Consider the following 26,314-nt stretch of genomic DNA (forward strand, 5'->3'; position numbering starts at 1 on the left):
ATCTGTCATCTCTTCCAAAGGAAAGTTCCTGGAAATACCAGGAAACTCGGGACTCAGCTCAAGTTCCATTCACTATCATTCCACACACACAATGATTTGAGACAATATTTCCTCCACAATTTTTATTTTAAATTACAAAGGATGTTGCATACATTGATGAATTTGTATCTGAATAGAAGTGCTAGGGATCAAAGGGTGACAGAGTAAACAAAGTCAATAGTTTAATTGTGCCTCTTTTCAAAAAAATAAAGCTGCACAACTATTAACCAACATTTAACATTGCAACTCTTAACAGATCATGCTTTGAACAAGGTAAATTTATTTTCTAACAGAGACAAGACTTTCAGTAAGTTTTTTCTGAGCTCCAGTTGGAAGTTGATTATAGAATATCAAGGACAGCATTACAATCATGACCCCAAGCATAGGCGGAACAGGATGCCATGTTTTGTTTAAAATGCCTGTTTTTTTTTCTTTTTTTGCATCTGCATGTGCCATCAGCCTTAAGAGTTCACCCAACCACAAATACTGAGCAACGTTTTCCTTGGATATACAATATTCCAGGAAGATGGATGATTCCAATCAGAATGGATGAATATCCATCATTATAAGAGAGATTAAAATTAAATTTTCTTACTAAGGTTCTGTTTCCTAATCAGAAGATTTTGATAGGGTGGGATGTGCTTTTTCCAATACCAAATCCAATCCAGAAGTTTTGCTTACAGGAGCTGGTTAAGTCACTCAAATTTGACTTTTAAAATCAACTACAAAATAGTTTTAAACTCTAGAAAAACTCTGAACAATGATGTTATCCGTAAAGTTTGGAGTTTTATTTCTTTTTATGGGGGAAACAAAAAAACGCAAGGGTGGCTTAAAAGAGCTCTGGTTCCACTTTTAGCTCCACAGCTCATCAGAAAGACGATAAATGCAGAGTCAGTATTTGCTCCCGTGGAAGTTCATGGATGTCTAAGAGGCTGAGGATTATATTCAGAGTGCAAAGACACCTTTTAGAAGCACTGGAGGGAAAACATGGCATATTGTGAAATGCAAGTCGTAGAAAGACAAGAGATTTGTTGTTTGCTGCAAAGAAGATACAGCCTGAAAGTGCCATCTTTGATTAATGACATTGAAGAGCCCCAATTTACATTGGGAGATATTCAAGAGTGGTGTTTTCTCAACAGACTAATGCCCTTAATACAGTTACAAGAAGGATCAGTCACTGAGGCAGCAACTGTTTGAAATGTACTTCACACGATCCCTGGGGTAAACAAAATAAACCTCAGCTGTGTGCAAGGCTGTGTCAACAAGCCAAGACCACATCTAGCAGCACACTCCACTAGGTGATTCCAACTGAAGCCTCCGACTTCAAAAGGAAAAATCAAATCATGCTTAAGATGCACTCTTGAAACTCAGGTCTCAAGGCCAAATACAGATCCTGACATTCACGGTCCAGAACTGGGTTGTGCCTCAGCAGAATTTCAGGAAGACGAGCAAGCACGTTTTGAGGAACAGAACTGCATTTGCTATTTCTGCTGGAGGCAGCTTGGATACAACCCTTGGAAATTCTCCTGATAAAACCTTTTAGAGCTTTAAATAATAATAATAATAATAATATTAATAATAATAGCTGTGTTTAAATGATTTATGGAAAAGCACATCCAGTCATTATAGTTGTGAATAAGCTGTTTCATTAATGAAGGCAAATATTAGATAAATATTGGGGGGAAGTGGGGGAGCGGGGCATGTCTTTTAAAAATAAATTTTAAACTGACACCTCTATATTTCCAAAGTGTCTGTCTGCTTTTAGGTTAGTCAAAAGACCCTTCATCCATTTTAGGTTGGTTTTTTGTTTGTTTGTTTGCTTTTTTTAAAAAATCCAAACTTTTCCCTGGCCCTCTTAATATGGAAAATATTCAATCTATAAATTAGGAACTGAACACAGCTGAGCCTGACTCTCATATCAGCTTTACAGCAATGCAACTTTATTAAATCACAATGATTTCAACTGGTATGATAAGAAAATCCAGCCCATCCACACGTAAACATAGCTTTAGTAGTAAGTCTCTCTCATCCCAAAAAAACAAAAAGTACTCACCAAGCATCAGTAAATGTGTTCAACAAACCATAAAAGGAAGCGTTAGCAAAAGGGGTTTTGGGTTTAAAAACACCCTTTCAGGAGCACCCCCACATTTTTGCAAGGCCATTCAAAAACTGGTCTCTCACAGAAATACAAAAGGACAACTGAGAGAAACTGAAATCAGCCCTATCCGCACAACACGCTTCAGTCAGCTCTGACGCCACCTCAGAAGCTTTGACGAGTTCAGAGGGAATGAGAAACATTTAGTTCTAGATGTACAAGTAAGGCACAATATAAAGCCACATCATCATCTGTCATGAAGGGAGGGGGGGAAGGACGAGGGTCATACATGGTACAGCAGAACAAGCAGCCCATCGATTCCAAGTGTGGCACCTACGTTCAGACTGACAAGATCTCGACAAGAGCAGTTATGACAGCATGCTTTTAATATGGAAACAAATCCTAGAGAATCCAGTGTATCAGAAAAAAAAAAAAAAAAAAAAAAAAAAAGGAAGAGCTTCTGGTTGTATTAAATCAAAAAAAAATATAGATCATTGTTTTTGGATATAGGATTAAAAGTGAATATTCACAATGCCTACACTCAAAAACAAACAGAAAAAAAATAAACCCCAGGACTTTGTTAAGATCCACATACTATGTATGAACACTGAAAAATCTTTAGAAAATGGTCTTCTCTAAAGATCACCCCAAAACGCATGCCACAATTGCCAAAAAACAGAACATGTACATTTGTTGGTTTTTATACCCTTATAAGATTTTTTGTTTGTGATAAGTATACACTAAATGTATATATTTTAATGACACTAGAGGAAGCAGATTGTTACTGGCATTAAAGTACAACCATTTCTAGACGGTTTAAATGCCACAGAGTCCCCTGGTTAAAATGTAAAGCTGCACAGCTTGCCTATGTCACCTTTATGATAAAGTTAAACCAGCAAAAGGTCTTATCTTTACTCTACATTTTACTGCCAGGTTTTATTTATCTCAAGTATCGCTGCAGCATTCTGACCAGCCCAGAGTTAGCAGCAAGTGGCAGGAATCATATAAAATGCAGTTTCTTATTTTTTTTTTTTTCCTTTTTCATCTTTTTTTTTTTTTAAACAAAGTGCTTTTCTAAGATATACATACATATAAATAGTTACAAAATAAAGTGTCAACATTAAAAAGCTCAACTATTTCAAAGCTTTAACTTAAAATAATACATAGGAAACACTGAAATGCAAGGGTATGGAACTCACTAAAGATTCAAAGTCTACTTTGAAATGCGAGACCAAAATCATAGTCTGGTTTTCAGACAAAAAAAAAAATAAAAAGCTATAAAGTTGTGTGCTGCCCAGGATTCCCAGGCAGTGAAAAAAAAAAGTGGGGGGAGAGCTTTTAAATACCTTGTCAGTTGAATTTGTCACAGAAGTTTTTTTACCTGATTTCAAACTGCTCTCTCTCACTGTTCAGAGGTGCTGCAGGGTTTGGATGGAGCACAGGGCCAAGCTCTGTGTGCCAGCCCTGCACCTCACAGGACACATTCTCTGTCGGGGTTTTCGGGGCCCTGGGCAGCTCCACAAGAACAAAAATAATACACCAGACCCACCGTGGAAAGCAGCAGCCAACTCTCACCTCACCCAAACAACAACAACAACAAGAACGCCTCAAAGGAAAACACCCACATTCCACTCAGATTTTGCAAGCCTTAAGTGGATTTACAAAGTTTTTGCCTAAATTGCCCTGGGTATTTGTTCAGTCTCTTGTAGGAAAGACTTTCTGTACAGCTCAGTAGTGGTATTTTGGCCTCCTCCTCCCTTTTGAGTCTTCTTCCAAAATATTTAGGTTTAAAGGAAGCTGTGAGTGTGGCAGGGCTGCCACTTTCACTGGCCACTCCTCCTGCACTGTTACCGATTCAGGCTTTTTTCTCTTAGAGTACACAAGCTTGGATATAAAAATAATCTACTTATAAACAAAAAGGAATCACAGTACAAACAAACTCAGACAAACTAGAAACGAAGTGGAGAAATTCCCCAAAGGGAGCGGGGAGAAAGCCTTCATGGACTTTTGCATTTTTTTTTTTCTTTTCAGCAGCTACATTTGAAAATATTTGGTATTTCTATTTTCAGTAAACAGTGTTTTGTCGTCTTTAAATAGGGAGAGAAAGAACAGGGAGGAAAAGGAGGGGGGGGCGGTCCATGAAACCAGAGAATGATCTTGCCTTGAGATAAAGGACTTTCTCATCAAAGGCTAAAGCTTTTAATCTGTACGTTAACACTGACTACAAAGCCAACTCTTATTAGCAGAAGAGCAAATAAGAACTTTGTGTTAATATTCCTCAATCATAGAAACTACTGAATTAACAAGAATAAGTCACATATAAGTCTGAAGAAGCTAGTTTCGAAATACCTGTACAAAAATATAAAAGTCTATAAATTTTTTTTTTTGTTGTTGTTTTGTTTGAAGCCTGTGTTGATCCTTGGAAACATCACATGCATAATAATACATCAACTGGAAAAGTGGCAACTAAGGAATTAGATATTTGTAGCTCTTTTTTTTTTTTTCCTCTTTACATATATACACGTTACAATAAAAATAATTTTATTTTGGTTGTTTGGTGGAAGTATACTACAACAAGCTAAATACTTTTTTTTCTTTTTAAATTCTCAAAGTCGAAAACTATTTTACCAATAGCTTACTAAAATCCAAATATATTAAAATCTCCTACAGTAAGTGCAGAGAAAAAAGATTTAAAGACTCCAAGACGGCCACCAACTTATCTACCATGGAAGCGAAACTACAAGAACAGCAAAATAATATTGTTATGTATGAATGCTCCTTCTGTAGATAATTGGACCCAAACAAAAAAATTCACAGTTCAGTAAGATCCCTAACCCTGACCTTTAATTTTTTTTCTTTTTTTTCTTTTGTTTTTACATTCAGTACAGTATCATATAAGCTGTGCAAAACTTTACTTAGACTGGCAGTTCGCCATATCAGTTGCATTTGTCTTTGGTACAAAAATAAACAATCGCATTAATGTGCAAGTATTTGTTTTCTTCCGGCCAAAGTACCGAAATTGAGTTTTCTAGAGCCATCTTTTATACAATACATAGACTCTGTGGCATATATCTACATTTTCAACATATTCCTATATACATTCAAAAAAATTTTTTTAAGAGCTGGAACAAATACATTAAAACCTAAAATCTCACCATCTATACAGCTTGGTTTTGCCCCTCAGGGTTTTCTTCATACAAAACTTTACCAGCTTATACTGATAGCTCTCCCCACAAAATACAAGGCACAAAGAATATACTTTTTTTTTCTCTTGCTTGCACAGACATTTAAATACTCTATTAAGCTCAGAAAATTAAAGTCTTATATGGCACACTAGCTCTAATGCTGCGTGTGCTATGTACAAGTTAATGGTTGCAAAGAAAGCTTACTGGGTTTTTTTTTTAAGAACAAGAAAATGAAATACAATTATTTAAAAATAACAAAAAAAAAAAAAAAAAAGAACAAAAACTCCCTACATTGACAGCTTCACCAAAAAAAATGCTTCCTCTTACGTCACTTGGACCATAAACCTCTCACAATGTCTTGCAAATGCTAAAAATTTTCACTAGCAAACCCACGTTTTTGCTTCTAAAACAAAAGTGATATCTTCTGGTCCTAGATCATTTGAAAGAGAACTCTCATTTCTGCCCTTTGAGCTTAAAAGCAGCTTTGACAACTATCTGGTTTATGGTCCAAAAAAATGCTCGGCGGCATTTTCTACCACGCCGTGACTTGTTTTCCTACGCTGTTACTGGAGAAACCAATGGAACCTAGAGGTGAGTGCTTACAGGGTGCTAAAGCTGACATGCAGAGCAGATTTACAACGAGGAACTCGACAGCAGGGGTGGAATCTGAGCCCAGAGCAGCTCCAGCCCTTCCCTAAACCTTGGCCATGGGTATCCGCAGCCCCACCAGGCCGCCCGTGGGGTCTCCCTCCGCCGTCTTCTCCAGGACCTGGTTCACAAACTCCGATGTCTGTCCAGCCACAGGGAGCCCTGGAATGGATGGAAGAGAAGCTGCTCTCAGATCACTGCTCGTGGAACATGACACAAAGCCAGGGGACACTTTGGTTGGGATGAGTGGAATCAGGAAAGGGTTTGTTCTTTCCTTTGTTTCAGGAATGGTTTGTAATGGAGTGTAGTGAGATCAGAGGGATGAAGCAGCTCTGCTGGGAGAGCTGGGATTCTTCAGCCTGGAGAGGAGGAGCTTTGGGGTGACCTCACTGTGCCCTTCCAATGCCTGAGTAAGGCAACAGGATGGAGTGAAGCTTTTTACAAGGGATGGAGGGACAGGACAAGGGGAAATGGGTCCACACTGACAGAGAGCAGGTTTAGATGGATATTGAGAAGAAATTCTTCCCTGTGAGGGTGGGGAGACCCTGGCACAGGATGCCCAGAGAAGCTGTGGCTGCCCCTGGATCCCTGGAAGTGTCCAAGGTCAGGTTGGACAGGACTTGGAGCCACATGGGATAGTGGAAAGTGCCCCTGGTAGAATGGGATGAGCTTTGGGGTTCCTTCCAACTCAGGGAATTTATGATTCAATATCTTCATATCCAGGTAAATACACAAAGTTCTCTGCTTACCAAGAGTGTCTTTAATAAGTATGTTCAGCTTTTGTTCCATGTTGATTCCTCTGTCATCTTTAGGTACCTGCACCCGATTAACTATTTCTTGTTTAATGGAGTTGATGACAAAGAGTAAATTATCTGCAAAGGAAAAGAAAGTATTAGCTTTACATCACATTCCCCTGGAAGCTATTCACAGTTATCCACACACAGCATTCTGTCAAATTACACTTACTATAAAATTGAATGTAATAGTTTACATCAAATATTACCAATATTTTCAATAATATTTACAGCACATGTACAGATTTACATAATTCACATCTGCAAAGTAGCTCAACATTGCAGGTAACCCAATTTACATTCCCTTTATTCAATGGGCTGGTTTTGTACCAACAGAATTGCTGGGTTGGTACCAATTCTTTTCTCTGTGAGAAAAGATTACATCACATTGTTACACACAAACTTGCCCAAACAAAAGAAAAAATTCAGACGTGAAGAGTTGTATTTACCATATTCCGTGTTGAGACCCCAGAGTTTTACTTTATTGGCTTCATACTGGGCTTTCTTTTTTAGTCTACAAGCCCTGTGGCAAGAAGAGGAGAAGAATTAGAACACTACCAGAAATTCCAGAGAAGTAAGAGCCACATGAACTCATCAACCAACCCTCCCAGAGCTGTGATGCACAAACTCATCCATCCTCATCTCCACTGAAAACACTCTGCTACCTGCATTTGCTCTTGTGGAATTTGCCACTGTCCCAACTGTTTTCCCCACATCTGAGGAAGCCAATTCCAGTGGAAACACATCCTTATATCTAAAAACAGGCAAACCACAGCTCCCAGCTGCCCTGCTTTTTTTATAAACTGGTAATTTATGTTTGATAAATTGGTAATTCCCATTGGATAAACTGGTAGCTCCCATTGGATAAACTGCAACTCCAATTGCAGGAGCTACCATGTGAAGCAGAATTTCTTTAGGCAAAAATTATTTAGATTTTTATCATTCACTTGTAGCAATCCAAATTTTCTCACGCCTGCAGCTTTACCCAGTCCATACCTGGAAGCCAACTTGTTCTTTTCTTTCCTTGACCTGGGCCTGGCAGTTATGGGGAGTTCACTGACTGGTGTCAGGTCACTGATGACCTTGTTCAGCTTCCTCAGCTCGTTACCAATCTGCAGGAGTTTTCTGGGGTTGGGAGTCAGGTCTTCTACATCAGTCCTCCGTGACTTCTTTGCTGCATATTTTCCTGTTTTAAACATGCAGAAAAATGGGTAGGGGAAGTGACACAATGCATGCACAATCCTGTGAGAAAATCCTCTAAGACAGGCATTTTTTGGGTGCAGTTTGAGTCCCTTTGTTCATTGCAGGAGAATGGGCCGGAATCAGGTGATCCCTGTGGCCTCTCACAATGGAAAGAGCATTTCCAGACAAAGAGCTTTGTACAATTCATATTCTATCCAGATCAGATAAGAGCAAATACTGCTGGCCAGGCCACTGGATGTGACAGAGAGCATACACACAACTCTGCTGAAAAATGTATGTCACAAGTTCAAACCCTGTTGTTTTGCTCCAGCTGTAAACTTGTTAACTCCTATTCAGCCAAAATATCCTCCTGCACACTCCAGTGGATTCAATTCCTAAATAATCTTATTGCTCAAGTTCTGTACTAAGGAAGAGTGCTGAGGCCTGGTGCTGAAACAATCTTCTGTGATGCTGAGATGAAATGATCCACATAAAGGCCAGTTAAGCCCTTTTATTTTATGTATTTGAAACTCTTGAAGGTCTAGGTTTGCACTTGATTTAAAGGTCAAGTGTCCAAGTGTCTGGTGGGTTTGAGTCCTCAGAGCATGTTTGGTTATTTGGTGGTGGATGACAAATATAAAATAATGGAATCACAGAATGGTTTGGGTTGGAAGGGACCTTAATCTCATATTTTTCTCCTCATTGCCATGGGCAGGGACACCTTCCACTGGACCAGGCTGCTCAGAGGTCCATCATGAGAAAGAGCAGCGATTGGGACTTTAGGTACTGATACTTCCCTACAGGATAAAGCTTTTAAAAACTAAGGAGACTTTAAGAAAAAATGTTTTCTTCCCTGAATAAATCTACAGGTAAGAACAACAAAAAGCCATCTTTTGATTTAAGAGAAGGCCAATTGCCTTTTTACAAGCAGTAATTTTCAACTCTAAGAGAACATTAACCTTACAACCAGGGAAAGTTGGTTTAATTTGCTCCTTCAAAGCCAAAATCAAATGGAGCAGCCTAAAAGAGGTCCTGTGACAAGAAAACAAAAATACCCCTAAGAGTGGCTTGTTTTGGGTGATGTTAATCATGTTTGTGGTGCAGTAATTGCTCACTGGGAATAAATGACAGTTATTAGAGCAACTGGTTTAAGTTTCTAAGAGGGCATCTTAAGGAAATAGTTTATTCCCAGAGGAGTAACTGCTTCACTGTGCTGCATTCACAGGGGGAAAACAAGGAGGGAGGAGCAGAGAGAGACAGTTGTGCCTCAGAGCTTGTCCTCAGCTCATACCAGAGTCCCCCTGAGTTTGGCAGCCCAGAGCCCTCCCGGCCTCCTGCTAACACAGGCAGCACTGACAGGAACAGCCACCAGCAGCAAACACCACTCAAGCCACCCATCCAATATTTACAGTATCACACTGAGAAAGCTTTGAACTCTGGGGGTTTCCACTGAGAGCTCTTGGAAGCCACAATTCTCAATTCATCCCTGCTCTTCTGGAAGAAACCACACTGAAAGTCCCTACTGTGTGTTCACCTCCCCTGGGCACTGCTGACCTGAGTAACAGACTCACAGTGCTCGACTTTTCATGGCCAAAACACAACTCCTCAGCACTGGCAAGGAGGGGAACGTGGCTGCTGGAGGTGTCACAAGGAGCAGACAGCCATTTGTGACCAGGATGAGGAATTCTTACCGTGATGGAGCCCATTTTTCTGGTACATGTTGCTGGGCAGGGTGTCCCGGTTCCATTCTGACGGCCTCAGCATCCTCTCCTGCTGGGCCGGCGTCAGCTGCTCGCTGTACTCCCAGAAATATCTCCTCTTGCCTCTTTTCCGAGAGGATATTGCAGTCATTTCTTTCAAATCCTCCACAGAATCGTTTTCATACCCTAAAAGGATGCAAAGGGTTGTTTATATGCTGGTGACAGAATTGTTTGCGGGCTGAGGATTCGAGTTAAAGGCAAAACCACAGACAGATCTGTTTTGCATTATTTAACAGATTTGGTTTCCAGCATCAACTGCTCTTGAGTACTTGCCTTAAATCCAGGATAGACACTGAGACATTGATGTGGCTTCATTAGTTGGAAAAAAATCAAAATTATTTTTGCATTTAAAGTCCCTTTGTGCTCTGTGACCCCCTAAGCTGCAGGCCCCACAGTCCCAGCAGTGCCAAGTACAGACAGCAGATGTTGGACCCTGTTCTTCCATCCTGACAATTTCCTCCATGAATTGGCAGGAACACAATCCTAACTCACCTCCACATTTGACAAAAAGCATGGAAAGAGAAGCAGATAACAAAGACAGATTAGGAAAAGACAATAAAGAAAAGATTATTCAATTACAGAACACTCAGAGCTGGAAGAGGCCCACAGGATCGAGTCCAACTCCTGCTGGTCCTTGAATCCAAAGCCCTGCAGGGAATAAATCCAAGCACTGATCCCTCCTAGGCTGGAGAAGGGGGCTCTGTTATCAGGACAGTGACCAAAGGACCATCTGAGCTGAAAAGATCTGGACCCACTGTCCAACCTCTTCCTCCTCTTCAGTGGGATAAGAAGAAATGATCCTCAGTAAAGCTCTACAATATTTTAGAGGTGAATTATGATGCACTTGGTATCATGAGCTGCTCATGAAGGACATGGAAATTGTAATGGCACTGTCCACATCACAGAAATATTTTACCATGACTATGTAAACACAAACCACAGGTTTTCAAACCTCAGATATGCTTTAGAAAATAAAGATAAGCTATGTTAAGATTAAAAAAAAAATCTCAACCCACTGCATGGCCTTTTGTTAAAATATTAAATAACAGTTTACATTTACTTAGAATAGGAGCATTTCTAAACATCACATACTCTGATGGAGCTCAAGGAAAAGCCACTTATCGCATGGACTGCAGGCTTAGCAAGCCTGGACCCCATATGCTTCAGCTCTGCTTCATCTTCCACCAGCACAAAGAACACTTTCTTCTTTTTAAAACAGTCCATTCAATTAGTCTGTTTGCACTTGAACAACCAGTTGAAAGAGGAAAAACAAATTTTCTTGCTTTGGTCTGACTCTCACGTCATAACCCAAAGCACAAATAGAAGTCAGGTATGCAGAAGGATGAAATCCATCCTCAAGTTCTGCCTCTCATAATTTCATCAATTTACTCATTTACTTGGATTCTCTGGTTTATTGGAAAGGATTTTAAAGGCAAATCAAACAATGAAATGTGCTTGATAAAACATTTGTGTTGTATAGCCAAAATTATTGACGATTTACATTACATACAGTTTCAAATGCCATAAATATTCGTAACTGTAGCTCCATTTTACTCAAATTCTGTTTGACATATGGATCAAAATACACTCAAAAAGCCCACTGACTTTCCACCTAAAAAAAAAAAGCTATGTAACTCATTCTACAGCAATATATAAATTGAGCCCATCTTCATGATAACACAGAATTAATCCAACCAATGAAAACAAATCTCTGCAGGAGCTGAAGTGTACAAATGTCCAACGAGGTTAAAATCAGGACTTCCTGTTTGCTCATTCAAACTGTAATTAAGTTAGCAACTCCAATTACATTGACTTAATACATCCTGCCTTGCAAGGCCAACCCTGACCTGCCACCATTATAAAGTTACAGAAAAGAATCCAGTGCAGGGTCCTAACCTAAAATACAGATTTGTGCAGCTGCTCTGCACTGTATTTATTCCTCCCCTTCTAAGAAATCTGAAAGGGTTCTTGTGTTTAACTCTGAAGCCTTTCACAAACCCCTCCTAAAAGGCTTTTTTTCACACCCCTGTCTGTGGTTTGGGGTTTAAATGCACCAGGGTTAAATGAAGCAGAACAGAGAACAGTGTGCCTGCGACTTCTGCAGCTCACCAGGTGAGACCCAAAAATAGCCCCAGTGAAACAAAGGCAGAGAACTCCTCCTCCTCACCACTTCACCTCAGAGGCTTCTGGCAAATCATTTCCAGTGGTTTTCCCCCAGCTGATGGTCCAGGTGCTCAAGACTGATTTAATTTAAAACAATCTCTGTGAGCACCTTTTCACTCATTTCTCCTCCACTGCTACTGACAACTGAATAAATTGCTGTGTTTCCCATTTCTGGAATCTCCTGACTACTTGATGGCAAGAACAGTCATTTAAAAGCCTTTCTGCTAAATGAGATAGGAAAAATATGCTCAGTAATAGCAAAACCACCACGTTTAAATGCTAGAAAAAGCCTGGGCTGGTAATTCCCATAATAAACTACCTTTGCAGGGGACCAAAATTGCTAAATCTGTGTCATGGTGATAATAAAAATGCTGTTGTCCAAATTTCCCTGAGAGCCAGTCACATTTTCAGCTATTTCTCCTTCACTATATCTAAATATTTCCTCAGATAACACTTGAAGAAAACATTTCATTCACTCTAAAAGCATATGTGAAGAATAACCAAAAGCAAATTATGTATAAAAAAAAACATTAGAGGGCCAGCAATAACGAGTAGGTTTTTGTCCTTTCAGTAAATTACATCCTCACTCAAAACACCGACTGATTTTGCTTTCAGAGCTGTGGAAGGTTTAATTTTCTTGTGCTGTGCTTATTTTTAGCTACTTTCCCCGTAGTATTTACCTTTAGAGGTAAAACAGCAACACAAAGTACAAGAGCAACGTAATTAGAATACCTGGAGATGTTATTTGCTAAAACAGACAAAATGTATGATAAAATTTTTTAATAACACCACATTTGAGATGGATGGTTTTAGGCTTCATTAACAGAAGGGTTTTTGCAAGCTTGGATAAGCCCAGATCCTGAGCTACTGCTGCAGCATGTGGATTGTTGGTCAGTAAAATAATTAAGTTAATTAATTCCACCCACAGCATTTAACACAACCTTTCTTTTTCATGGCTCCCAGTGCAACACATCCCCCCATGGGCTGCAGAGCTGGAACAGCTGCCCAGGGCCCCAGAAAAAGGAGGGAGTTCACTCCAGAAGGGAGGAAGAGGCTTCAAAATGTTAATAGAAATGTGTTGTGTGCATGTGAAAGTAGCATAAAGGGCAGAATGCTTAACGAGCTTAATGCCAACGCAGGAAATCTAATTAGAAAATAATTTCATCTGAGAGTTCATTATGACAAACACTGACAAGCTTTAGGGAAGCTGCTGTTCTCAACAAGGAAAAATTTCAGCTGCTTTATCCCCTCAAAGTTACATATTGCCAAATGTCTGAATACTTTAATTCTTATACTCTACTACAGGGCATTTATAAGATGTGAATATTGCAATACTTTCTGGAATGAAATTAATACTTGGTTACAATCCTGTGGCTTTTCCTGCAGATTTTATTTTTATACAGTGTTACTGTTTCGTTGCCTTCTAGGTGAAGGTTAGTTCTTATTCCTGCTGTTAGAACTCCATTTCTACAAGCAGGAGAGAAGAATTCAGAATCCTCTGAAACCCCACTAAGTGCTTTACTGCTGAAAACCACCTAGAAATGATTCTAGTAATTTCAGTCCCTCTTTGGATTCTGTGGAAAAACTGTACCTTGAAGTAAGACTTGAGTAATTATGAAATCATTTCATTCAGGATGTGATTTCATCCTGACAGATCCAACTCTGGATAAATTCACAGCTCCAAGAAGGGCTGGAAAGCTCTGCAGTACCAGAGAGCTACAAAAAAAAAAAAAAAAAAAAAAAATAGAAGGCCACATTTGAAGGCAGCTGTTCTCACCTCAGGCTACAGCTGGGCTTCCTGTATTCTCTATTATTATTTTAGTTGCACAACCACAGTTTGTGTAGTTTTTCACCGAACAGGCCAACAGAGACCTCGTATACTCTGAATTAATTGCATTTTGCAAAGCACTCAGAAAATGTGGGAGGAGAGTTCACAACTTAAGATCAGTGCTGCTCATCTGTAACTACCAGGAGCTCCAAAGCTTTCCTTCCCACTCAGAGGACAAATCCATCAACCCCCACGTTACCAAAGCCCAACAATGCTGGTACCTGGCTCCGAGAAGGTATCGCTGATGTCATCGTCCTTATCGTCCTCGTAATCCTCTTCCTCATCATCGTTTTCAGACAGCTCGTGCTCACTGCCAAATCCTTCATCGTGGTCCTCATCTTCAATGTCATCCTCATCCTCCTCCTCCTCCTCGGGCTCTGCTTTGACTGACTGCTCACCCAAAGTGTCTGTGACAAAAAGAGAATAATTGTGCTCTTCTTTCTTCTGCGAGGAGTCCGACACGGACGTGCTGGCCGAGAGGCTGCTCTCCCCCACCGCCAGCCCCGGGCTCTCCTGGGGAGGGCTGAGGAGCAGCTCTTGAGTCTCTTTAAAAGGCAAACCAGGGGTTGTACTGTGACCATGGGGGGACTCCAGTCCTTTCCTCTCCTGTCTCTTTGCCACGGCCCCGCAGTAGCAGGTGTTCTCCTTGGCGGCGTCGGCGTGCGCCTGGCTCAGCACGGGCCGGCCCTGCGGCAAGGGGTTGATCTTTACCTTCGCCTTTTTCACGTAATCTTTACACTCCACGTGAATGTTCACCTTGTCACTGCTGTACACGTTGGTCTTGGCCATGATCTGTGTGCTGGAGGCAGGCTGGCTGCCAGCCTTGCTGGCCTTCTGGGCACAGTCTGACAGTGCAGCCTCAGCCTGCACGTTCTTGGAGGAGCAGACCGGCGCCGCTGCTCTGCTGGCCAGTTTTTTGCCAGGTAACAAAGGATTTAAAGGGTTTTGTTTTACACTAAAGAGCAAGTCAGGGTAATAGAGCGAATCTGAGACAGGCTGGGAGTCCTCGCTGTTCAGCTGAGCCAGTGTGGGGGTTTTGCTTATGACCTCTTCGTCCTGGTATGGGCTTGAGAAGTCATCGAGGCCCAGGTAATCCACCTCTTTTGTTCCCCAGATGTCACAGCTGGTTAATTTAGTGTACTTAGTCAGGTCTTCACAGTAGGTATCCCACTGCTCCCATTTGGAGGTGAAAGCAGCTTCTTTGTCCAGGATGTCCGTAAAAGACTCCAAGTTCTCAAGGTCTTTGCAGTCCTCCATCAAAAGCAAGTTGTCCCTGGAGCTTTGCTGATAGTCCATTTCTCTGTCCTGGGCACAATAAGATAAGTTAAAAGTTAATACCAAAAATAATCTATTTCCTCTACTTAATCTAGTAAGGAGATCTCAATTCCAGTGAAGTATGAGAGAGTGGTGACCTAGGAAGAGACCTTGACTTTCAGCTAAAAGCTTCTTTTGAAGGTCAGAATGAAGTTCAGCTCCTGTGCTCTGGCAACAGATCTTTCTCTAGACACTGTTCTTCCTATAACACTGTATTTTCCTGCTATTGCAAATCCATCTGCTCATCAGGAACTAAACCAGCACCAATATCCATGTATTTAAAATATGAAAGACATCACAGGCATCTCTACAATCTAGGTCAATCTTTGCTGTCTGCTTAACAAAATATGCTTGAGTTTACCAGTTCCTGGAAAACCTCATTCTAGCACGACCAATTAATGACCAAGAGTGACCTTTCTCCTTTGATGCAGGGAGAAAATGAGAAAGGAAATGCTCATATTAAGTAGCTTGTGAGTCAACTTTTAATTTCCTCCCCCTGGATTCACAGCTTGGGTGAAGGAGAACATGGCAGGGGGAAATCCTTCCCTGTCAGGGTGGGGAGGCCCTGGCACAGGGTGCCCAGAGAAGCTGTGGCTGCTCCATCCCTGGAAGTGTCCAAGGCCAGCCTGGACAGGGCTTGGAGCCACCTGGGGCAGTGGAAGGTGGATTTGAGCCTGTCCCAATGACCAGTTTGAAGAAGTCCCTGCTGAGGAAGCATCACATTTGCTGGACAAGCAGTCCAGCTCTTCCCTTATCATCAACCAGCAATAATGAATCATTTCCCAGCATTCTTGAACCAACACCCCTTTATTCCTGGTGTCAGTTCCTTCAGGAGATGAAACTCTGGGCACACACAGGTGACCTACCAGTTCATACATGAAGTCTGGATCTGAGCTGCTGGCCAGGAGATCCGTGCTCATCAGAGTCTGCTCTGAAAACAGGTGGCTCCGAAAGGCATCCCCAAAAGGAGGGTCCATTCCACTCACACTGGGCTGCAACACAATGGACACACATTTCAAACACGGTATGATCTAAAAAAAGGCACATTTTCATTTTCAACAAACAGAAAGAAGATCACTATTTCCTCCTAGTCTTCAAAGGTTTTTTACCATCACAGATAAGCACATTATTCCCCAGAAACAGAGAATGCTTCAAGAGCAGCTGGCAACATGCAGGAGCAATCAAAGGACACATTTCTATCCACCACAGAGCTGCAAGAGCATTCACTGCTCCTTCATTCTTCCCTGTTGGTTTGAAAGTCTGATGTTTGCCAAGTTTTGGGATATGTTGGCATTTGGAGAGGATGAGGGCCAGTCCTGGCAAGATCTGGGAGTCCCTCAAATACAAATCATTCTGTACTAAAGCAGTGTTGACTGTGTTGAGAGCCATTAGAACTCATAAAACTTCCATATGAAATCGTAAGGAAAGCAAAATTTATGACAACTAAATCAAGATTGTTACCTCTCTCTCTCAAGAGCGAAGTAAAATTTGGCAAAAAAAGCATTATGCAGGATGACTGGGCATGCAGGGAATGGGCAGCAAGGCCTTCTGCTGCATTTAATTCCAGACCTCAATTTCTCTTCTAGACACTCTCACCCTGAGGGTTGGGAAGGGAGAAACACTGTGCTGCTGAAAGTCATTGAGTGTGCTGAGTGTGAATCACTGCAGTAATAAAAGGCTGTTCTGCTCTCCAGGCATCCTCCCTCACCAAGACACAGCCAGGCTGAAGCCTGAACAAACACAGGGCCAAGAGCAGCACCACAGACACTACAGGGACCCTATAAAATAGACATCCTTTAATCTCTTACACATCTCCTTTCCTGGGGCTGGTCAAATTTGTTCTTAAACAAAAGGCAGAATTATTTACAGAAGCGAATAAAATCCTAGCAGACTTACCTGAGGCATTTCCAAGCCCAGATTCCCCAAGTCCAATTCCAAACTTCTTGTTTTATTCACTTGTAGATTCCTTTCCAGCTTTACTTCAGTCTCAGGGAGTTTACACTCTCCATGCAATGAAATTTTTCCTTAGGATAACTTCAGTTCACCCTGATGGAGCTTTTCTCTTTGTCGACTTCTGTGCAGAATAAACACAGCAAACCCCCAAGGAGGTGAGTAATCCTTCACCAACAAGGTGAAAGCTTAAAAAACAGCCAAAGGCAAGAATTTCCCCTGAAAATTGATCTTTCCTCATGCTGGAACGTATAGAAATTTTCTTCCCCTGCCATATTTCATTGAATGAAAAGCCACAGATGCTACAGAACAGAGGTGCTGCAAAAACATTTTTTGGCCAAAGCTATATTTTGTTGCCTTTTTTCCTCTCTGCTGAGACCAGCAGCTCTACAGACACACCTGAGCAGAAAACCTTGCCAAATTGGGAACAATAATCAGCACACTGCTGGGTATCCAAGAGAGAAACAACCTTTATGACTAATGTAACAGAGCCAATAAGCTCTAACTATGTCTCGGGCAAAAGTCTCAAAATACAAATTTCTGAACTGGCAGAAATGCTGTTTCAGTGGCATCTCCTCCTTTTCTTCAGGGATTAATCCATCCAGCATCAGATAAGATTACATCAATCACTCACACAGCAACATCTAGTGGTAGAGGATCACAGAAACCATCCAGCGGCAGAGTGGAAGAGACAGATTTCCCCAAGAGAACAAATTAAAAACTGCCAAATTCACAGCTGTCTAATAAAATATCTTCTCTATTAATTCAAGCAAGGTGTATTTTTGAAATTGGACCAATTTACCTACTGGTATTTTTACAGACCTGCTCTATTTCAGATGTTTGTCTACTGACTCTTCTGAGCTCAATCCAGCATTTTGAACAGTGCAAGGAAAACCCTCACTCAGCACTGCTCCCGAGTCAGCCTTTGGTGCAATCTGCTCAGGCTGTGTTTATTCTCCTCTTCTGACAAACAAATAGTAAACTCGAAGTGTTCTCCCAGAGCTCAGAGTCCTCCCCCAGCAGCACATGACAGAATCCCCGTGATTATTCCCATTTTCAGATGGAATCTCAGCTAGTTTGTCCTCTTTAGCATATGGACCATCAGACTGTGGTAAAAACAGACACTATGCAAAGAAATCTTTACTTATCAAAGCAGGCTGCTTTGCAAAGAGCAGCTGGAATGTAAAGAACAACAGTTACGGGTCCAGTTACACAGGAGCTCTCAGCTGCCCCTGCCAGAGTGGCCATTCCTCACAGGGCCCTGTGGTGAACCAGTTCCTTGTGAGAAAAGCTCCTTTCTGCTCCAAAACCTCCAGGGAACCTTTCACTTATTTAAAGTGAAGTTTGTGCCTCAGCAAGCCCCGTGTCCCTTCACCCAGCAAAGGCCACACCATGGCAGGACTGGCCCTTCCCAGGTGGGGACGTGGAAGGAATGACTGAGTCACTTCTCAGCCTCACCTGGCCTGGGAGAAGAGATCTGTTCTTTAAAACAAGCACAGGATGTTCTCAGACACAAGGAGAGAGGAAAGGTTATGATCCTCAATACCTGAACCCTTTCTTTCCATGCAGATTGGTGCCTTTCCCACCAGCACATCAGATTAATGCTTTGACATCAGCACCAGACTGCATTCACAAGAAGGCTGCCAGAGTTCTCCATGATACAAAGGGGAAAGAAAGGAAACATTTGCTGCTTCTCCACTGGATATTCTTTGTTGTTTTTTTTTTTTTTTTTTTTTTTTGTTAGAACGTGGGTCTCAAGGCGTTCCACACACAGGAAAGGCTTTCATCACCAAAGGAAGATGAAACTTCATCTCTACTGACACTGATTTCAGGTGCCAGCTTTTGGATCACTTCCAAATCCTCAAAACAAACATTAAAGGCTCAAAATACTTTTGTCATCTCCAAGACTGGAGTGATAAACTTCTTGCACTATTTAAGAATGCCAGTGTATTTAAGAATGCCATGTCCTCTCAGGTCAAAGCAGTGTTATCAACTAACCCGATTATTTCCATAATTCTCTTTATATTTTGTTCTTGACGTTTTATAATATTAATATTTAAGTGTGACTTGAGTCTCAGTAGGATCTAGTCAACTATTCCACAACGTAGGATTTTTCTTAGTAGCTCTGTGGAGGGGGAAAACACAGTGAGGCCATGAAAAGAAAAACACTGCCTCAGGGAGCTGCACAATCCAGATATCCTTCGTGCTCCCAACAAATCAGCCTTACTTCCAACTGCTTTCCAAATTTCCCAGAAAGATCAAGGTCATCATTAAAAGCCTCCTGCTGTTTATACTTAACTACCAGTGTTTCTTCACAAACCGGTAAATAAAGATGTATGGCACAAGTCAATGGCACATATGGAAACACAGGTGTAAAATCAGAACTTGCTGTGAAGGAAAGTAATTTGCAGACTGCAGTTAAAGTCCCATTTTTACAGAATTTATCATTACTGGCACTTTCAGCCCAAGACTGAGTTAGAAAAGAATAGTCCAGCTGTTGTGTTATCTATAATGAATGCAGCTCTGAATGAACTAAAAGAGCTGTGGCAGAGCTCAAGCACAGCAGCACTAAGGATTACTGAGGATAAATATAGCAGGAATTTCTACTTCAGGACAATTTCCATTAATGCCTTCCATCAGCCCTTCCCAAGTGCAGAGGCACAGGTGGAACACAGAGCCTGGAGCAGCAGGCAGGGTGCTGCTCCTCTGGCAACAGCCTGCAGGGAAATCACATTAAGGTGATTAAAGAGCCAGGCCTGGAGCTGGTTCTGTGTTTGCAGGTCTGGAGTCACATCAGTGCCCAGCTCTGCTCCTGGGAGCAGCATCCTTCCTTCACTGGAGGCTGAGGAAGGGCAGGACACCTGAGGGGAGCTGCAACACACATGGAGAGGGACTCTGTACGAGGGATGGAGGGACAGGACAAGGGGGAATGGCTTCAAACTGACAGAGAACAGGGTTAGATGGGATTTGGGAAGGAATTCCTCCCTGTGAGGGTGGGCAGGCCCTGGCACAGGGTGCCCAGAGAAGGTGTGCTGCCCCATGCCTGGAAGTATTCCAGGTCAGCTTGGATGGGGCTTGGAGCAGCCTGGGATAGTGGGCAGTGTTAAAATGAAATAATCTTTAAGGTCCTGTCCAGCCCAAACCATTCCATGACTCTGTGATCTCGGGAACAGCTATGTCTATCCAACATTTAACAATCTGGGCTACTGATGGAGACATGCACATGTACATTGGTTAAAATCCCATCAGTCATCAACAAGGCACCAAAGCCTGTTCTGTAGAGTTAACACCTAATTAATCTAATGTCAAATCCTAATTAAAAATGATCCCCTGCATTTAATATTTACCTTCTGAAGAGGAACAGTTGTTCCAAGATGCCCAGGAAGAGTGAATCTCACACAGGGGAGCAGCAGGTGCATTACCTGGGATTATTGCTCTAACCCAGCCCACAGCAGGAGCTAACCCCCAAATATGCAGCATTTAATACAAACAGTGCAGCTCCTGTACATTGTGCTGCCTCTTGGGCCACTAAAACACCCTCCTGCCACAACACAGCACCTCCAAAGAAACCTCTAGAAGAGAAAACCCCAAAATTCAGCTTTTAACTTATCACCTCTGAAAGTCTTTCTTGGCCACCTGCGTGAATCATTTGTACCGTGGCTGGAAGGAAAGTTGCTATTTCTGGCCCAGTTCAGCTGTATTTTGTGTGTTTTGTACCACTGGGAAGGCACACGGAGCGTGGCTGTGCTGTTTTGTTGGCTGCACAGTGCTTATTATCCCAGCAGCTAAATGCCTGCTCTAAGTGCATTACAGGAACAATTACACTTTCATGATGGTGACTGCATCACACAGCACAGCTTGTCAAAGTCACAATTTTGAGGCAGGTATTAAAAAATAGCTCACGAGAGGCTGCCAGTACTAAACCTAAAAGCTCAAGGTTGAAATATTCATGGCCAACTCTGAATTTCAGAGAAAATACAAAAACTCCACCACGTGCTTGGAAAGAACCATTCTGTACCATGGTCTTTTTGCTGGATCTGGACATTTTATGAAATACTGGAGTTAGAGATGCAAGAAGTTCTCCTGCAGGTCCCTTGAAAACATTTTTTTCCTTCCACAGTTTGTGCCAACTTGTTTTCTGTTACAGAACAGCCTCTGCTCAGGGCAGTGCTCAGGCTGAGAACGTGCAGAGTGCCCAGGCTGGAGTCCATCCCTGGAGGTGTCCAGGGAACATCTGGAACATCTGGACATGGCACTCCAGGCTCTGCTCTGGTTGAGAAGGTGGGAATCATTCACAGGTTGGATTCAATGGCTTTGGAGGACTTTTCCAATCTCAGTGAATGTGTATGTTTCTTACTTTTCTTTCCGAGTAACGTTTCTTTTTCTTTCTTTCTACATGATTCTTCAATGATTATCCAGACTTCAAAAAAATCTTTTACTTTTCTCCCCCACCACAAAGACACTAAGTTTACTGGTACTATTATTATTATTTCATTGCAGTGAGCAAAGACACTCTTTTAAAACATCTTCCTGCATTTCCACCCACGACAGTCTCATTCCTGGACTCACAAAAGCAGCCAAGTCCCTCTTGTTGATGAAGGATTTCTATTAAAATGCCAGCACAAGCATCTAAGGCAGGCATTATGCTCTTTGCTTTTTCTGTCCTGGAGAGAAAACACCACCTGCTTAAAACACCCAGACCCTGACTCGGATGGAGCACTGCCACTTAAAAGAACTAAAGATACACAGACTGTTTCACTTCTTCTAAGCATCTCCGCTCCAGGAGAGGGAAACTCTTACTTCACTCTCTGTTCTGGTTCCTCCACTGACCATCCCTTCCCCCTCTCCACTGTTATTTTTCCAATCCTACTTACCCACAGCAGACAGACTTCAAGACCTGGAAGTGATACCTCTGTAATCACACACAGGACACCTCAGGCAGCAGAGCTCAGGAGTCCTCAGGAGAACATAGAACTCATGGACTCCCCATGTCAGGCAATTCCCAGCCCTGGGGGCGCTCCAGCTGTGACAGCAAACAGGCAGATCCCAGAAACTGATGGAATCACAGAGACACATAATGGTTTGGGCTGGAAGGGAGCTGAAAGATCATCTTGTTCAGGGCAGGGACACCTTCCACTGTCCCAGGTGGCTCCAAGCCCTGTCCAGCCTGGCCTTGGGCACTGCCAGGGATCCAGGGGCAGCCACAGCTTCTCTGTGCCAGGGCCTCAGAACCCTCACAGGGAAGGATTTCTTCTTAATATCCCATCTAACCCTGCTCTCTGTCAGTGTGAACACATTCCCCTTTGTCCTGTCACCTGTAAATGGTCCCTCTCCATTTGACCTGTCAGTTCCCTTCAGACACAATTGTGTCACCCCAAAGCTCCTCCTGTCCAGGCTGAACAATTCCAGCTCTCCCAGCAGAGCTGCTCCATCCTCTGCTCATCCTGGAGCCTCCTCTGGGCTCTCTGCAGCAGCTCCAGCTCCTGGGGCAGAATCCCAAGCCCTTTCCTAACCCTTTCCTGCTGCCCACTGGGGATCAGCCCAGGGCATGGGGGGCTCCTGGGGGCCAAGGCAGATCCAGCTCTTGGCCACCAGCACCCCCAGATCCTTCCCCCAGGGCTGTTCCATCTGTACATCCCCAGCCCGTGTTTATATCCCAGCCCGCATTGAGATTGAGCATCATGCAAGAGGCAGAAGCAAAACAAAGTGATTGCTTTTTAAACTAACAAGCAATTTGGCATCGACACATTTTGTAACAGATTAATATATTCCTACTAGAAGCATTTTTTCTGTATGTTCTGGAACAAAGACTGAGATTTTATTCTTATTTTAGTGCTAAGAGTGGGATGTGCAGCATGTTAAACTTATTAGAACGATATTAACGGACAAATTAATTTTAAAAAATGGTTAAACTTAAAATATTCACAGCATAAACCTTTATTAAAGTAACACTGCAGAGTCAGGAGACTTGTTTGCACAGGAGAATTAGGAGTAAAACTGACATTTGAATTTTTTTAAGGTCTAGATTTCCCCTGAAGCAAAGCAGGGATGAAAGCAAAGGCAAAGAAATAAAAAGCAAAACTAAACAACAATTCAGCTTCCAATCTCCAGCAATATTCTACATCCTGACAGGATGGCTGTTTCCATGTTTCTTTCTGACAGAGTCTTTCAGACTAAGAGAAAACTAAATTCTGTAGTTTCCAGGAAAAAACAAAAAGCAGCACAAGTCTTGTGATGAAGGGAACGGTACAGTCTGGTCTACTCCTCATACCGTGAAATTATGATTGTTATACTCTTGTTAGAAATGGGACGTCTGTATGGAATACTTCAAAGCCAGCAGCAAATTTGAAAAATGCATCGGTCAAAATAGTCAAAAAGTAAAAAAAACAAACATGGCTTAAAAGTTTAAAACCAGAAGGATTAAAAAAAAAATAAAAATCAGGGAAAACATTATAGCAAAGTTCAAACCTTAAATTTGTAATTTTCACAAAACTTTTGGTTTAACTTTCATTCCAACGCCGACTCTCAGGCACTCTCATGCCAAATCTCCTTATCAAGGTTTGATGTTAAAACATCCACTTAAACTTCCCAAATCACAGAGAATGGACACAAAAGCCATGCCAGTCTAAACCCCTGGGCTCCTTTATTAGTCCCACACTATCAGTCCATTAGTGGGATAAAAGCTTCTGTTTGCTCCCAATTAATTCCTGCTAAGGCTGACTTCAATCTCTGTCCTTCTCAAGGCTGTTTACCTCTCTCACTATTTAAAAACCACCTGGGGAGGATGCTCGAGGTCCTGATGCCTCCTCTGCAGATTGCTCTTATCAGGGAATTCTCCCACCAAACACAGAATAATTCCTTCTTGGGTCAGGTGAGCTACTGGCTATGGACATGTCTGAGGGCTCTGAGCTACTGTTATTTATGGATTTAAAAAGGAGATTATTTTAGCAGGAAAGGTTTCTTGCAGAACTATCACACCCAGAGAAGCTTTGGCTTCCCCTGGATCCCTGGAAGTGTCAAAAGCCAGGTTGGACAGGGCTTGGGATAGTGGAGAGTGTCCCTGCCCAGGGCAGGGGGTTGAAATTAAAAAAATCTTTAAGTCCCTTCCAACATAAACCATTCCATGATTCCACGATTTATTTTCCATAGAAATTCTGACTTCTCCTTTAAGCGGCCAACAATAAAAACCGACGTTTCTACAGCACCTGCCCCTCTGTAACTTTGACTATGAAAACCACATTTAATAATAACCACAATTAACTTCCCCCACAAGGATGCTCAGAAGCGACCTCAGAGACCTTTTAAACACCACCTTTAAAACATTTCGAAGCGTTTAAAAGACAAGACGAGACTCCCGATTGTATTCTGCCTGTTCTGCGGAGCAGAATTTCCACCAGTCACCCCTCGAGTGGCAGCAACAGCGAGATCGGGATCACTTTAAGTGAGAATCGCACACTCCGAGTGCTCCGAGCCCTTTGAGCCTGTTGCTCGGGGAAAGCTGAATAAACCCCGGGTGTGTTTTATAGCGAGTGTGACAGCGGAACTATCGCGGATACCGGATCCCTCCGGCAGCCTGAGAAATGCCATGGGCTGGAGGGACGAGGGGAGGGCACGGCAGCGATGCTGCGGGTGGGGATAAAATAATAAAGATTGGGTTTGAGTCCTCGGTGACACGAGGGGCTTTCATCAAGGTGTTCCCGGCTAGAAACCTGTGTGAGCTTAGATCTGATACAAGGAGGTGTTCGACACCCGTGCGGGGACACTCCTGAGGCGGCCCCGGGGACTCAGGGATGTTTTATAACCCAAACCCGCGGGGACGGGCGGGGAGCAGGAGACGGGAACGGGCCCCGTCCTCCCCTCAGCGCGGGGAACGGGACCCCCCGTGCGCGGGCACCGCCCCGGGCCGCTCCGGACGCGCGGGTGGGACGGTCCCCCCGAGGCAAAGCGCCGCGGAGGGACGGGCACGGCGGGTGGGCACGGCGGCCACAGCCCCGCGCGGTGCCCGCATCCCCCCGGTGTCCCCCCGGTGTCCCCCGGCCCGGCCCTGACCCACTAACACACCTCCGGCCAACATGGCCGCCCCGCCGCCCAGCGCAGCCTACCCCGGCCGCCTCCACCCCGCCCTCCGCGCGCGCTCATTGGCTGAATACTCCACCGCGAGCGCTCCTATTGGCCACCGCGCCCGCCGCTCACCCGCCCAGCGGCCCTTTCAAGCTAGGGTGAGGCGACATGTAAACAAACCCCCTCCCGCCGCCCCGGCCGCGGCCCCGCGACCCCCGCGCCGCCCCCGCCGCCCCGGGCCCCCGCCCGGCCGCCCCCGGCCCCGCCGTGCCGCGCACACCGCCCGGAGAGCCGTGTCCCGCCGCGGGCGGCCCCCGCCCGCAGACCCCCGCCAGGGCTGCGGGCAGCCGGAGCGCACCCGAGCTGCCCGAGGGAAACCCCTTGTCAGGGTCGTGGATCGCATAGAACAGCCGTTCCCCCGCTCTGGAATTATATAAACGCCGCGGCGGAGCGGGGATGGTCCCGTCCTGCCCTGCCCCGCGCTCGCAGAGCGGTGATGCCTCTCGGCCAGCTCTGCTCCGCAGCCCCGGGAGCGGAGCCGCCCGTCGGGCACCAACAGACCCGGGTACAGAGTTCCCGCAGATCACGGGGCACCCCCGGCCGTCCCGGGCATTCAAACAGGTCGGAAACGGAGGAGGCGACTACGAGCCCGAAAGGCAGAGGAGTGCAGGACCTGCCGAGCCCTTCTCTCCCTTCCCTCCCCCTGAACACCCCAAGCGGCCGGGCAGCCCCGGCAGGACTCGCTTTCCTCTCCCGGCGCTCGCTGCCAGACTCGCTTTCCTTGTAAAGGCACGGGCCGCTCCTGCCGGGCGGAGGCTGGAGGGGACAACGCCGACAACTCTGGGCTCAGCCCGCGCTCGGTCCCCACAGCCCCTTGTCGCGGCCCCGGCCCGCAGAACCCCGCTCGGGCACCGGGCACCCCCCGCGCTCCGCCGCTCTCCCTCCCGCGGCCCCGGCAGCCACACCCCCCCGGCGGTGAGCGGAGCAGAGCGGAGCGGCCGCGGGCACCATCCCCGTCCCGCTGCTGTCGGCAGCCAGGCACACACCTCCGTCCCGCTCTCCCTCCCTCCCTGCAGCCCCCTAAACCCACGGGCACCGCCTCCTCCCGCCGGACCACCCGGGCCCCCCGACCCCCGGCCCGCTGGGTGCCCCGCAGCCCCCCGCAGCCCCGCGGGCTCCCCGAGCCCCCGACTCACGGCGCTCAGCGGGGGCCGCGGCCCGGCGCGCCCCGGCCCGGCCCCTCCATGCGGCCCCGGGTTTGTTTGTTTATGTCCCTTCCTGACGGGTTCCCGGAA

General features: G+C 44.3%; 1 protein-coding gene across 2 annotated transcripts; it reads right to left on the reverse strand.

The window, feature by feature from the left end:
• Nucleotides 1–1,869: 1,869 nt before the first annotated feature.
• On the reverse strand, nucleotides 1,870–26,301 carry CREBRF (CREB3 regulatory factor). 2 transcript variants are annotated; one of them, XM_083872097.1, is made up of 9 exons: nucleotides 26,216–26,301; nucleotides 16,905–17,082; nucleotides 15,875–16,000; nucleotides 13,916–14,999; nucleotides 9,635–9,829; nucleotides 7,758–7,947; nucleotides 7,211–7,284; nucleotides 6,717–6,839; nucleotides 1,870–6,129 (listed from the first exon to the last, which is right to left on the reverse strand). In XM_083872097.1, exons 2-9 carry the CDS (start codon nucleotides 16,911–16,913, stop codon nucleotides 6,014–6,016), a joined length of 1,917 nt encoding a protein of 638 aa, XP_083728223.1. In that variant the 5' UTR covers nucleotides 16,914–17,082; nucleotides 26,216–26,301; the 3' UTR covers nucleotides 1,870–6,013. The 2 variants fall into 2 exon arrangements, with proteins under 2 accessions (XP_083728223.1, XP_083728224.1); XM_083872098.1 differs by having other exon boundaries at nucleotides 16,905–17,079; nucleotides 26,216–26,272.
• Between the last annotated feature and the right edge of the window lie 13 nt (nucleotides 26,302–26,314).

The sequence above is a fragment of the Zosterops lateralis genome (genome assembly GCF_965231275.1).
Source record: "Zosterops lateralis genome assembly, chromosome: 14".
NCBI lineage: Eukaryota > Metazoa > Chordata > Aves > Passeriformes > Zosteropidae > Zosterops > Zosterops lateralis.